Below are 12,804 nucleotides of genomic sequence, written 5' to 3'. Positions count from 1 at the left end.
GTCATACAAAGGTGTCCTACTTTAAGAAGAGGCAAATTATAATGAATAACCATTATAATAATAGCTTGGGAAAATCCCTGAGATATATTCAGAGAACAGAAAAGTTGCCTCAGCCTTGGAAAGCAGTGAGGAAATTACCAAGAAAGTACCATTGAAGATGGTTTTCTGAGAGTAGGGAGGAAACTTGCCAGCCAAAGAAGTGGGGAGGAATGCATCTTTCCAGGGAGGGAGAACAGCATGTGCAAAGGCCAAGGGGTTGTGATAGAGCTGGAAGTCTGAGGAATGGTTAGAAGCACCGTGTGTGAGGTGCGTTCAAGTGGATGGGTGGGTGGGTGGGTGGGTGGGAGAGGCAGGAGGCTGCCCTGCAGGATCAGGGATCCCAGATCGGGAAGCAAGTTATGAGCCAAATTTGGCCTTTGGGCTTTCTCCAAGCAGTCAGAAGCCAACAGAGATTAATTGTCAAGGGAGCAAGTTTCCCCAGCAGCTCTGGCCTCAGTGTAGAAAACGTGCTGGAGCTGAAAGCAGCTGCAACCAGGGCTATTCAGGAGGCCTGTGCTTCGGTGGCGGCTGGTGGGCACCTGCACCAGGCGGAGATCCCAGGGACATTTCTGAGCTGTCCACGCAGGCCCTGGTGGCTCTGGGTGACCCTGAGGCTTCCACCTTGGGAAGTTATGGGGATGCCACTGCTGTGCAAACACAAGGGACACCTCGTAGGCAGTCGAAGACAGTTTAGGATCCGAAGGGATAGGATTGGACCCACAGGTGTGTTTCAGGGCCACAATGTGGAGGCTACTTTCTAAGGGAATATAAAAAAGAGAAAAGAGGTGAGGACTGAGAACTCTGATGGGAGAGGGTTGGGCTGGGAAGGAACACACTGTAGAGACCACACGTGGGCGGAACACAGGTCAGTGCTGGTCACGGTGTCCTGCGGAAGGCAGGTATCCGTTACGTTAAAGGTCACCTGTGACCATGCCCTTCGGCTCCTGAATGCCTCTGATTGCTAACCAGTGTCTCCCTGCTGTGACCCTGGTAATGGGGAACCGCGTCCTCCTCTTGTGCTGGGGCACGGCAGGCAGGGAGCCGCAGGAACCCCCCTTCCCGACGGAGCCTGAGGTGTGGGCCTCGGGGAGTTCCTCACCCGCTGCTCTGTTCTGTCATCCGCAGCCGAGCCCCATCAAGAAAGAGCGCTCCCCGAGGCCTCAGAGCTTTTGCCACTCCTCCAGTATCTCCCCCCAGGACAAGCTGTCACTGCCGGGCTTCAGCACCCCGAGGGACAAGCAGCGGCTCTCCTACGGCGCCTTCACCAACCAGATCTTCGTCTCCACAAGCACAGACTCGCCCACGTCACCGACCGCAGAGGCTCCTCCGCTGCCTCCTAGAAACGCCGGGAAAGGTACGGACTTAGAGGAGGGCTCTCCCCCTCCGTCCTCAAAGCTGGCGGTCTGCGCAGCTTTGAGGTAGAAATTGCGAGGGGCCTCTGAGTGGCAGGGTACGGAACGTGATGTCGGGGACAGTTGGAAACCAGGGCCTTGCCATTTGCTAAGTGCCAGCTGTAAGATGGTGCTGTGAGCGCCCCTCGTGTGTTTGCCGTGCTCACCTCACAACAGTCCTATGAGGTATGTGCTTTGGTGCCCACTTTACAGATGAGGAAACTACGGCTTATGGACGTAGAGTGACCTGCCCACGTCCACACCACCTGTGACAGGTAGAGTTGGGATTCAGTCCACGGTCCACCTGGCACCAAACCTGTGTTCTTTCTTATACGATGTAGTGTGGAATTGTAGTATTCCTTCGAAAAATTAATTTTCTCTACACTAAGTTGTCTGTCTTCTGGATATGTTAGTAGTAATAGTGGTACATCGTTGTTATGGAGCACTCGCTTCATGACAGGCCCTAAGCCCAGCACTTCTCATTTTATGCTCACAAAAGGAGGTGGGTTGTAGTTGCTGGCATCACGCAGACAAAGGAGATTGTGGTTCAGAGATGTTGAGTGATTGGCCTAATGTTCTCAGATCTCTGTGATTCTAACCCAGGTCCTATATGACCTGAGCCCTCTCTCCTGTGCTTCCTCATGAGGATTGTTTTTCCACGAAACTCTACCTGGGAAGAATCTTAGCCAGAAGAGGGGCACTGTGTAGCGCATCGTCCGGAACCTCCACCAGGGCCAGCACCAAGGGCCGAGGGTCCGCTGTCCTGGTCTGTGGCAACAGAGTGCTTGTCCCGTATCCCACATCCATAAAGAGTGCCCAGCTGTGAAAGTCAGTGTTCCCACCTGTACAGAGACCACTTTAGATGCAGAAATGGCAACATTTAAAGAGTCATCAGGCCAGGGGGAAAGTGAGAGGTACCCAGAGCGGCAGCTTGGGGTTCGGTCTTGGTCAGCAAATTCAAGTGCAGGCTTCTCCCTATGTGCTCAGCTCATGCTCACACAGGTTCTGAGGGCCTCTCCCTACACAATGCCATGCCTATTTGAATCACACTGGGGCTATTTTCTGAGAAATGTGAGCTTTATTCAGAACAGCGTTTTTTCAGAGCTTATTCTCCATTGAAATAGTGTTATAAATGGGAGCTGTGTTCTTAGAGAGACCCCAAATGGCCTCATAGATCATAAAATAGTGGAGAAAAGCTAAAATAAGGTTTTGGCATGAACGGTGCTCATCAAAGATACCTAGTAACCATAATGTAAGAGTGACAGCACACGTGAGCCAGTGCTTTGAACCTCCAGTGTTTCTCTTACCCATCCATACATTATACAAGAATGCACGTAAATAAGGCATCAGATCCCTTATTCAAACACTAACCTCTCAAGTTGCAGGTATGCCCTACACAGTAAGAGAACTGTGCTGCTTCCCACCTCTGTGTGATCCTGTTTTCCTGTCGGGGTAGCAATCGGATAAGACCAGAAATTTCCCTTTCTGTACCCCAAAGAGGACCGTGAAAATAAAATATAAAATAATCAAAGAAAATTCTGAGAGGGCTCATGTCCCCTGATTGTGCTCACCAACATAAGAGTGATGACCTGTCTAGACAGGGTGGGCCTCCAGGTCACTGAGAATTTTGGAAAAGGTCTGCAAAAGAGAAAGACCCCAGAGTCCTGGGAACCAAGAGGCTGCCTCACCTCCCTCCATCCTTTTCTATAATTCTATCTCAAGAGACCACAGAAACCCATAAAATATACTATCTGACTCGCTGCCAAGCATCTGTCTCCTGCCTTGAATAAATTCTAGCTAGCTCTCTAGCAGAGGCACAGAAAACAAAGACCAAATGTATTAAAGGATCCAGCTGCTAAAACAAGTGCTCAGAGACTTGGCCATAGTAACCATGGTCAGCCCTGGACAAGCTACTAACCCCAAGGCCCACCTCCCCAAATCCTGACATTGAGAACAGAAATCCCTGTCTACTAGAACCTGAGTGCTCTTCCGGGCTGCTCATAGTGGGGCTTCAGACGCGGACAGACACCAGCAGCGTAGGCTCCCCCTGACTTTCCAAGGGGCTTGAAATGGGAGCTGTGCCCTGCAGCTAGCCTGGCTCGTGTGTCCCTACATTTGGGAAAGTGGTAATGTTTAGAATGGAGATCTTAGAAGACATTGTTGAAAATCAGCTGACGCTCTGTGCAAAGATAATTCTCCTCTGTTTTGTGGCCCTTATGTGTTTTTCATTTCATTCTGTTGAACCATTTGCATGAAAACAAGGATGTCTTGAATCTGTCGTTTGGTTGCTCATTTTCCATGGAAGTGACGTCGAGCTCTCTGCTTGCAGCAATGGTCATTTCCACCCTGTGAATTTAGGGCTTGGACGGATGGCGGCTTCCGGCGAGGCGTTGCAGACACTCAGGATAAAGTCCCCAGTAATAAGAGGAGTATGGGGGGGGAGGGGGCGGGGAAGGAGAAAGAATTATTCTGACTCAGCACAGGAATATTTTCAAGAATCTCCAGCTGCCTCATCAAAATGCAGGGAAGTTGGACCTAAATTGCCATCAAGCAAAGCCCCCTTGTGCTTGAGCAGAGCGCCAGTCAGAGTGGGGAGATTTGGCAGTTCAGAACCCCAACTCACCGCCCTTGAGCCTTAGATATATTTTGCTGCCTAACCTCTTGAAATGTGAAGCTGTAAAATTAAGTATGCAGACATTTCTCACTGAGAATGTTTCTCTGCTCAGTTATTAGGACCTGCCCCCTGACCCCCAACGTTACAGTATGTTTAAGACTTGAAATTCTTAAAAATTAATTAATTAATTAATTAATTAATTTAATTAAATAAAAAAAGACTTGAAATTCTTCAAGCTTGCCAAGATTGGTTTGTTTCTTACCATTAAGCAAAAAATTAATGTCCTAGAACCTGAACTTTAGAGAGCTGGAAGGATGCTGAAAGGTGAGTCAGTCTGCTACCCATTGTACAGCCAAGGAAGCTAAGGTAGGGAAAGGGTGAGGAACTGATCTCAGGTCACACAGTGGCTGTTAGAGGGTAGAAAGTAAAAATGGCCCTTAGAGACTCCTCAAACCAGACTGTGTGGTTTCTGCTTTCCCGAGTTGAGGAAGGCGGTCGATCACTGTCTTGCCTTCCTCACGGATTATCCTCAGAATCCAGTGAGATAGTATGTGGAGAAAGCATTTTGTAAAAGGCAGAGCCCTGAAGTCCTGGGAGAGGCGCCCCCTAGGACTGTCATGTCAGGCCGTAACCACAGACATCTCTAGAACACGGAGGAACATGGTGAGCAGGTGGTGCCGTCCTCCCGTCCCCCAGAGCAGGACCAGAGACATGATGCGTGCCTGTGACTGGTTGGCTTGATGTAACTGTTCCTAAGTGATTTAAAGCTGGAGAGCTGTGGCTTTCTCCCACCATACAGTTGCACACGTTTTACATAACAGGGACACAAACAGGACCTGACACAAGATGGTACACAGGTTAATGAGGCACACAGGAAGCCTCTAGCCAAGCGCCTAGAGTAAGTGCCGGGGAGGGCCCTGCTGCTGACACCACGGCCACGATAGCTCCTCACCTCTAAAAAAGGTTCCTTTGGGGAAAGAGTGGTGAGGTGATGTCCCCCCTGGTCTCATAAATGAGCAGGTGCTCTCCAGTGAACCTGGCTAAGTGCAGGCACCATGTACCAAGGAAAGGATTTGTTAGGGAAATGAAGGGCAAATCTGACCACAGGAAGCTTACTTCACTTAACTGACTTTTCAAGCTTTGAGAAACACAAACCGATGGTACATTAGTGACAGTTTTCTCCCGTCAGTTCGTGGACTTGGAACCCTAGAACCTGGCATCACGTAGCCCCAGTGACTATCAGGCGGCTACCTGTACGGCTTCCTGACACACTTCAGACACGTTTTCTGTAGCGTGCATGCCTGCTTCGGACAGGCTGCAGCCCGGGCTGAGAGGAAGCAGGCGGTCTGTGCAGCAGAATGGTGCTGGCCGGCCAACGGCCCCAGGCAGGCCTTGCTCGTAGGTGCTCGTATCACAGAGGATGGCAAACAGGTGCCACCCCACCATCAGCTTAGGTGAGGAGACCTCGTGAACCCCAGAGTGAAGCTTGAGAGCAAAGCACATCGTCTCAAGCCATCGGCCTGTAGAGCCCCCTGCAGAGGCCTGGGCAGCCGTGACCTCTGTGGAGCAAACCTCACTCTTCCTTTTCCTCCAGAAAGCCTCTTTCTTGCCTACCCTGGAGATGGGGCTCCTTCTGTGAACACGCTAACCCTCTCCCCGCCCTGGCTTCTTCTGAATATTTAGCTCACCTTGCTGAGCTTCGGGGTCTTCCTGTGAAAACCAGGATTGGGTTGCAGACCTCGCGGGCTCACCGCTTAGAAACCGTGAAACAATGTGGTAACTAGTGCATAGCGAGCATTCACCAGATAGGAATCCGTTTGATCCGAGTGCATGTATTTGGTTCAACAGATGGGCGGTGCCCTGGGAACACAGCCAAGGGGTACAGAGAGAGCAGCGAGGGGCGCCGTGAGGGGTGGCCGAGCAGGAGGGGCGAGGGAGTCTCTGTTTCCCTGTCCTGCGGCACAGGGGCTGTGAGTGAACAGGCCTTGCGTCCCGGGCGTGGGGCGGGTGTGCTGTGTCATTGCTGAATGAATAAACCACAGCAGGGCCAGTGAAAAGCCTGTCCCAGGAATGTGTGGCCAGAGTCTGGAAGTCTCTACGCCAGAGACCTTGGGGGTGTGATGGTTGACTTGCTGAAAGTCTTTCTACAGAATGTGTGCAGCATCACAGCCAAATAGTTGCGTGAGCATCTTCGAGATTTCTGCACCTTTCATTCAAGGCTCATGGCAGTAATCAGAGAGGGCGGGGAGGGGGCAGGAAGGGAGGACATGAAGGTGGCCTGCCACCGTCAGGGGCATTGCAGGATGATGGCGGCTGGCCTAGGAAGTATATTTTCCTCATAACAGCATTATTCCTATACTGATGACTATAGTTTCCTGGGTGGTTTTTTTTTTTTAATCTCATGAAAAGATAACCACTTGAGCGGCTCTATATTGAAGCATCCCATGGGCTGTCATCCCTGATCCATGCCAGATTTTTTTTTTATCTGGTTTTTTTTCGCCTGTTTTTAGCAGTCTCCCCTGATCCTTTTTAAAGCATGGTGCATCTATGCCCTTGCACTGGCCACATTGCAGGCTGAGTGTGTCTGGGATTTTTGACCTCAGGGGTGGCCACTGGCACAGGTTCACTAGCCAAGTCACCTGAGTGCCAGGTGTGCAAAGGGAATCAGAGGGAATCATGTTGTGCTTCTCACGTATGGAGATGCATGAGTAGTTGTTTGGTTTTTCTTTAAGATGTTATTTATTTATGTGACACAGAGCACAAGCAGAGGGGGAGTGGCAGGTAGAGGAAGAAGGAGAAGCAGGCTCCCTGCTCAGCAGGGAGCCCAATGAGGGGCAATGAAGGGTTCAATCCCAGGACCCTGAGATCATGACCTAAGCCAAAAACAGATGCTTAACCTATTTATCCACCCAGGCGCCCCGTGAGTAGTTGTTAAAGAACCACCCTTACTTAGGCCCTTAAATCCAGGCACTAGTCTATTATTTATTGGGCTCCTAGAAGGAGTCTGAAGGATGGGGAATTGCTCCTGCCACATCATATGTAGCATGGTATTGCTCCTGCATGGCTCTGCTGCACCAGAGCCCTGCCCAGCCCTGCTGACTGACTGTGGCCTCCTTGCACATTCCACCATGCCCTCCTGTGCCTCTGTTTCCCCATCTGAGTGCAATGATAATAGTGCCTTCCTGCTACATACAGGGTCTTTCTCTATATAAATACACTATATCTTTATCCACTTTTTTTTTTAATTTTATTTACTTTTAAGTAATCTCTTCACCCAACGTGGTGCTTGAACTCAACCCTGAGATCAAGAGTCTCAAGGTCCAGTGACTGAGCCAGCCAGACGTAACAAACTTTTCAGGTCCGCGCTGTGAAACGCATTCATCTTATCCAGAGTTGTGTGTAGATAGAATTTCTGCTACTATTACTTACTGTATATGGCATGGCGTGTTTAGAGTATGTACATTATATTTCTACAGATGGTGTTTTCAGAAATTGTCAAGACAGTTTTTGAAAGCCATCTTCTGGATCTTGTTGTTTTACTTAAATTATAAAGATGTACTATTATTTGGCCTCCCAAATAATAGCAGGGCAGACCTTTGGGTGTTTTGTTTTACTAAAAACCGAATGTACAAGGACAATGAGAAAGCATCCTCCCGAGTTACACCATGAATTATTTCCATAGACTTGTATTGAGTGTTCAGAATGTGCCAAGCACTGAGGGATATGAAGAAGACATGAATCTTGCCCCAAGGGAGCTTTCAGCCTGGGAAAGAAGAGAAAAACCTAGCTATAATGCAATGGGGAGAAGAATAGTCAGTGCTATTTAGCCTTGTGGAAGGTTACAGGTAAAAGCAGTTGCCCAAGGCAAAGGGGATGGGTCAGAGAAGGCTCTGGATGAGGTTCCGATTGAGCTGACCCTTCACAGATGAGGTGCAGAGGTGAGGAGGGAATGTAGTTGGGCCTGAGTATCCCAGCCAGGGAGAACGTAGGGGCAGTCACAGGAGGAGAACAGGTACCGACCATCAAAGATCAGCACCCGCCCTGGGGTCACACAGAGCCACACTTATGTACTGTGAGTCGCCGATTTCCTAAACTCTCTGAGCCTTGGGTCTCTTCACCCCGAAAGTAGATGATCACGACAGCAGTGCTGCTTCATAAGGGGAGTTCTCAATTATGTAAATAAGCCTCTCCTGAGTGTTAGGTCCGGCGCACGATACTCAGTAAATGGTAGCTCTGCAAAATTTAGGGAATGTAGGAGATTTGAAAAGCATGCTGAAAAAAGAAAAAAAAGAAGGAAGGAAGGAAGGAAGGAAGGAAGGAAGGAAGGAAGGAAGGAAGGAAGGAAGGAAGAAAGAAAGAAAGAAAGAAAGAAAGAAAGAAAGAAAGAAAGAAAGAAAGAAAGAAAGAAAGAAAGAAAGAAAGAAAGGAAGGAGAAAGAAAAAGAAAAGCATGCTGATGGTGAATTTAGGGTTTTTTTGTTTGTTTGTTTGTTTGTTTTTTTATTCATGAGAGAGGGCAGAGGGAGAAGCAGGCTCCCCACAGAGCCAGGAGCCTGATGCAAGACTCAATCCCTGGACCCTGGGATCATGACCTGAGCCAAAGGCAGACACCTAACCGACTGAACCACCTGGCCATCCCAGGAACAGATTTTTTTTTTTTTAATATGTATTTAGGTGTACATGCATGGCTTTTCAAGACGGTTTTTCCAAAATAAGTAGATTCATTTCCTTCTTGTTGACAATTCAAGTCCTATCTGGTGAGGTTTCATTTAAACCATCCCTGGAGTCTATGAATGTATTATTTTCCCATCCCCCTGGGAAGCTTTCACGAACAGAGGAAACACCAGTTCCTGGGCAGGTCTCAGGAAACAGCCACAGCCTTTTGTGAGTCTGAATGGTTGGGCGAGGGGTTGCAGAGCAAGGGCTTTGCAAACTGCCCAGAGCAAGCACAGTGGCTTCGAGGTGGATAGTGACCTCGCACGTGAGTTTCCTGAACTCTGGCTGTGGGCTGGGCACACGTCTGAGGTACGGACCTCACTCAGGGCCTCCCTGAACCGATGACATGGAGGCGTGCATGGCAGTGCAGCCCCCAGAAGTCCAGTGGGCATCTCTGGAGCTAAAGACACAGCAGAGCATCCACACAGAGTGACCCAGAGGGCTGGTGGGGTTGTGGAACAAGGCACACGATCTTGGGAAGAGGTGAGTTCATGATCTCCTCTAAGGAGACCTTCTAATAATTTCACTAACCTCAGAGTTCTTTATAAGCTTTGGAAGCTTTTGAGAGCCATATTTTTAAGAAAAAAGAAAGAAGATAATTTGACATACTAGTCAGTAGCAAATGAGGAGTGAGGCATTTTCTCCTTATTTCCACCAGCCCTAGCAGGCTGTCCACGTCACCTCCAATCCTCCCCACCCTGTTAAGCTTGCCTCCCACCCTTTTTTTGTGTTTGTTTGATGCCGTGTTTATTCTTTTCTATTTTGTTTTATTTTAGCTTTCTTTATCCTGCCAGAATTGCTTCCTTCCTCACCACGCCAGGACTTAGATTATTTTGCATAAAACATCCCCTTTGGTGGTTGAGACACTAGTTACTAATTTTAAAAGTCTTCTGAGATCTTTAAATCGTTTTTTTGTTTTGTTTTGTTTTTGTTTTGTTTTAAGATTTTATTTATTTGACAGAAAAAAAAGAGAGAAAGCACACAAGCAGGGAGAGTGGCAGAAGGAGAGGGAGAAGCAGTCTCTCTGCTGAGCAGGGAGCCCAACATGGGGCTTGATCCCAGGACCCTGAGATCACAGCCTGAGCCAAAGGCAGACACTTTACTGACTGAGCCATCTAGGCACCCCTAAGATCTTTAAATCTTAAGAAAGCTTAATTATGCTTTTCTGGGACCTCATACAGTGTTTTTCAGCCTTTTTTTTTTTTTTTTTTTTTTTTTTTAACTCAAGCCCTCCCAGCCACATTTTATGGTACCTCCCTTTCTGTAGCTTCTATTACAAAACAATAGGTGGATCTATGTGTATGTTTTCTGGCTAGGGAATTATAGTATTGAATATTTCTTTTCACGCTTAACATGTCTCTAATATTTCCCCCGATTTCTAGTATTCTGTTGGCACCCTGTGACACCCTTCTGTCTTCTTTAAAAGGTCACCTTCCCAAGGTCACCAGCCTTAAAAAGATAGAAGTAATGGTCATTCGTCAGTTTATCCAATACTATATTACTAAACTTAGTTTAGTTTACACCAGACTAAACTAGTCCAGAAAAAGGGCTGGCCCTGATAGAATTACAGTCTGGGGGGGTGGGGGGGACATGCAATAATAAACAAGTAAGCAGCAAAATACGATTACAGATAAAGTAAGACAGAGGTACATGATCCTGCACAGAACACTAATCCCTTCATTTCTGAAATGCTGGCACGGGAGGTTGGATTTTGCTCGGCTTATGGTTACAGGATGACTCTGTGTTCGGATCGCTCCTGAAATCAGGTACACATACAACTTTGCTCAGAGACACAGCCCCATTAGTGCCTTGTCTCTGGCGATTTTTGTTTGCAGACAGGATTTGGAACTGATGCAATGACTTTAGTTGCACTGCATCAGAAGATCCCTAGGTGGTGGTAGAGATGAAAGTGCTGGAGAATCTCATCATCGTCTAATCTCTCTTCTCCGCGTATTTCCAAGAGGAAAGTCACACTTCCTAACACTGAGCGTTTGCTGTTGTTGTCCGTGTTGTTCTCCCCCTGGGCTCAGCGCACAGAGCGCAGTCCTGGCTTTCAGGAACGGCAGTGTGAGACAGGCGAGCACCCACCAGGCCAGAGACCTTCACACCCCATGGTAGTGAAACCTTACACCCTCCGAACCCCCTTACTCCTGCTTTCCTGACTGCAGATGGGGGCAATAATAAAAAAAATCAAGGGGAATAGCATATATGAACACATTATCATTTTTAAAAATTTTGTTCATTTATTTTAGAGAGAGGGAGCACATGTGAGCAGGAGGAGGAGCAGAGGGAGGAGGAGATAATGTACAGCAGAGCCCGCGCTGAGTGCAGAGCTCAATGCAGAGCTCGATCCCATGGTCCCAGAATCGCAACCTGAGCCAAAAGTCAGGAGTCAGACCCTTAACTGACTGTGAGCCCGCCAGGCACCCCGTGAACGGATTTTTGAGAAGTACAAATCATCCTACAAATGCAAGGCTGCCATAACAGTCCCTTTATTGTTATAAGATCACTTCTGAAACTACATGACTGGTAGCATAACTAGGTGTTCATTTGGAGAAACAGTGAGGCTTCCATCAGACATCACATCAGTAGGATAGAGGGTAAACTGTAGAGCTCAGGCCATTTTATCCAAAAGCAGCTGGTGATCTTACTGAGATTGTCAGTATTGATTCCAAGATGAGACCATCTTTGAGAATCACTGGTGTAAGTCAGCGTCGGTGCTGACCAGGAGTCGGTAATGGGAAATAATACCAAGGAAAGAAGCCAGCAGTAATTAAGCTTTTCTTTTAATTTTTTTTTTTAAGATTTTATTTATTTATTCCTGAGACACAGGCAGAGGGAGAAGCAGGCTCCCTGCGGGGAGCTCGATGTAGGACTCAATCCCAGGACCCCAGAATCATGACCTGAGCTAAAGGCAGATGCTCAACCACTGAGCCACCCAGGTGCCCCAAGCTTTTCTTTTATTTATTTTTTTCCAAGCGTTTCTTTTAATATACAGAATGTAAAAAGCTCTTTTGGAGCCTTTCTGGATCACCAGGTATCTACTATCCTGTGTTAAAATTTTGGTGTGACAGTGTTCTTAGCTTTTTTTGGTTTCTTTCCCTTTTTTTTTTTTTTCCCTTCTACTGCTTGCAGAAACAGTTGTCCATGGACACAGTTACACCATGTACCTGGGAATACTCCGTCAACAGAGATGCTTGTCACAGTGCCCAGCATATAGTGCTTGGCACACACCAACCACTTCAACGTCACTTCAGATAAACAAAACTAAGACCGTAATACTAATCCCATAACAGCTCTTGAAAACAAACTCCATTTTTTCCCTTAAAACATTAGGTCAAAAAAGTCAAGTTTTGCAGTAGTGGTTTTGTGTGTGTGTGGAATATCAATCGTTACTGCCATCCCATCTTTACCTCTGGAGAAAGTGGAGTCTTTTTTCAAATCTGTAGAAATCAATGTCTAATTTCTGTAACTTTTTCAGGCTTCCGATAGGTGGTTTATGATTCCTGGAACTATTCAGAATTGAAGGAAGAAAGAGTTTTGGGATTTTTATTTTTTTCCAAGTAATTCTTTACAGTGGATCCTTCGTTCTTGATAAAAATCATTAAAAAAAAAAAAAAAAAAAAAACTTCAGGCAAAATTTACCAAGTAAGAGAAAAAGTTGTAGCAGAGAGAAAGATCCTTTTCTGTGAATGCATCCATGTCTCACCCTGTGGCCCCCTGAAGGGTTAGCCCATACTCTGTTCCTTCTCCATTGATTTTGCTGCCAGTACTGTGGGCCCTTCTTTCTCATAGATTTTGTGATGCTCCCACTAAGTTCTTCATTTAAAATGTATGCTTTACTTTTCCTGTCGTACCTAAATGAAGATCTAAACCCAGTAGCATTCCATGTGATTGGCATTTCCTTAAAAGCACAAACTTCCCTTTCTTTTCTTGTGATTTTTTTTTTTTTTTTTTTTACCAGCAATTTTGAAATCCCTCTTTGTGAGTTACTGAGTTGATGGAATTGGCCACATCCAGCTTTGTGCTTCGTCTGCAAACCATA

The 12,804-nt window shown here is 47.1% G+C and overlaps 1 protein-coding gene across 4 annotated transcripts in view; it reads left to right on the top strand.

Annotated features, from left to right (window-relative positions):
* Positions 1–12,804, top strand: part of ASAP1 (ArfGAP with SH3 domain, ankyrin repeat and PH domain 1) — a 355,419-nt gene that overhangs the window by 319,589 nt on the left and 23,026 nt on the right. For all 4 annotated transcript variants that reach the window (XM_072774515.1, XM_072774512.1, XM_072774514.1 and 1 more), the window contains one exon: positions 1,165–1,393. In XM_072774515.1, coding sequence (XP_072630616.1) covers positions 1,165–1,393 — 229 coding nt within the window. The remainder of the gene's footprint in view (positions 1–1,164; positions 1,394–12,804) is intronic.

This window comes from Canis lupus, chromosome 14, assembly GCF_048164855.1.
Source record: "Canis lupus baileyi chromosome 14, mCanLup2.hap1, whole genome shotgun sequence".
In the NCBI taxonomy this organism is placed as follows: domain Eukaryota; kingdom Metazoa; phylum Chordata; class Mammalia; order Carnivora; family Canidae; genus Canis; species Canis lupus.
This window is presented reverse-complemented; position numbering and strand designations above follow the sequence as displayed.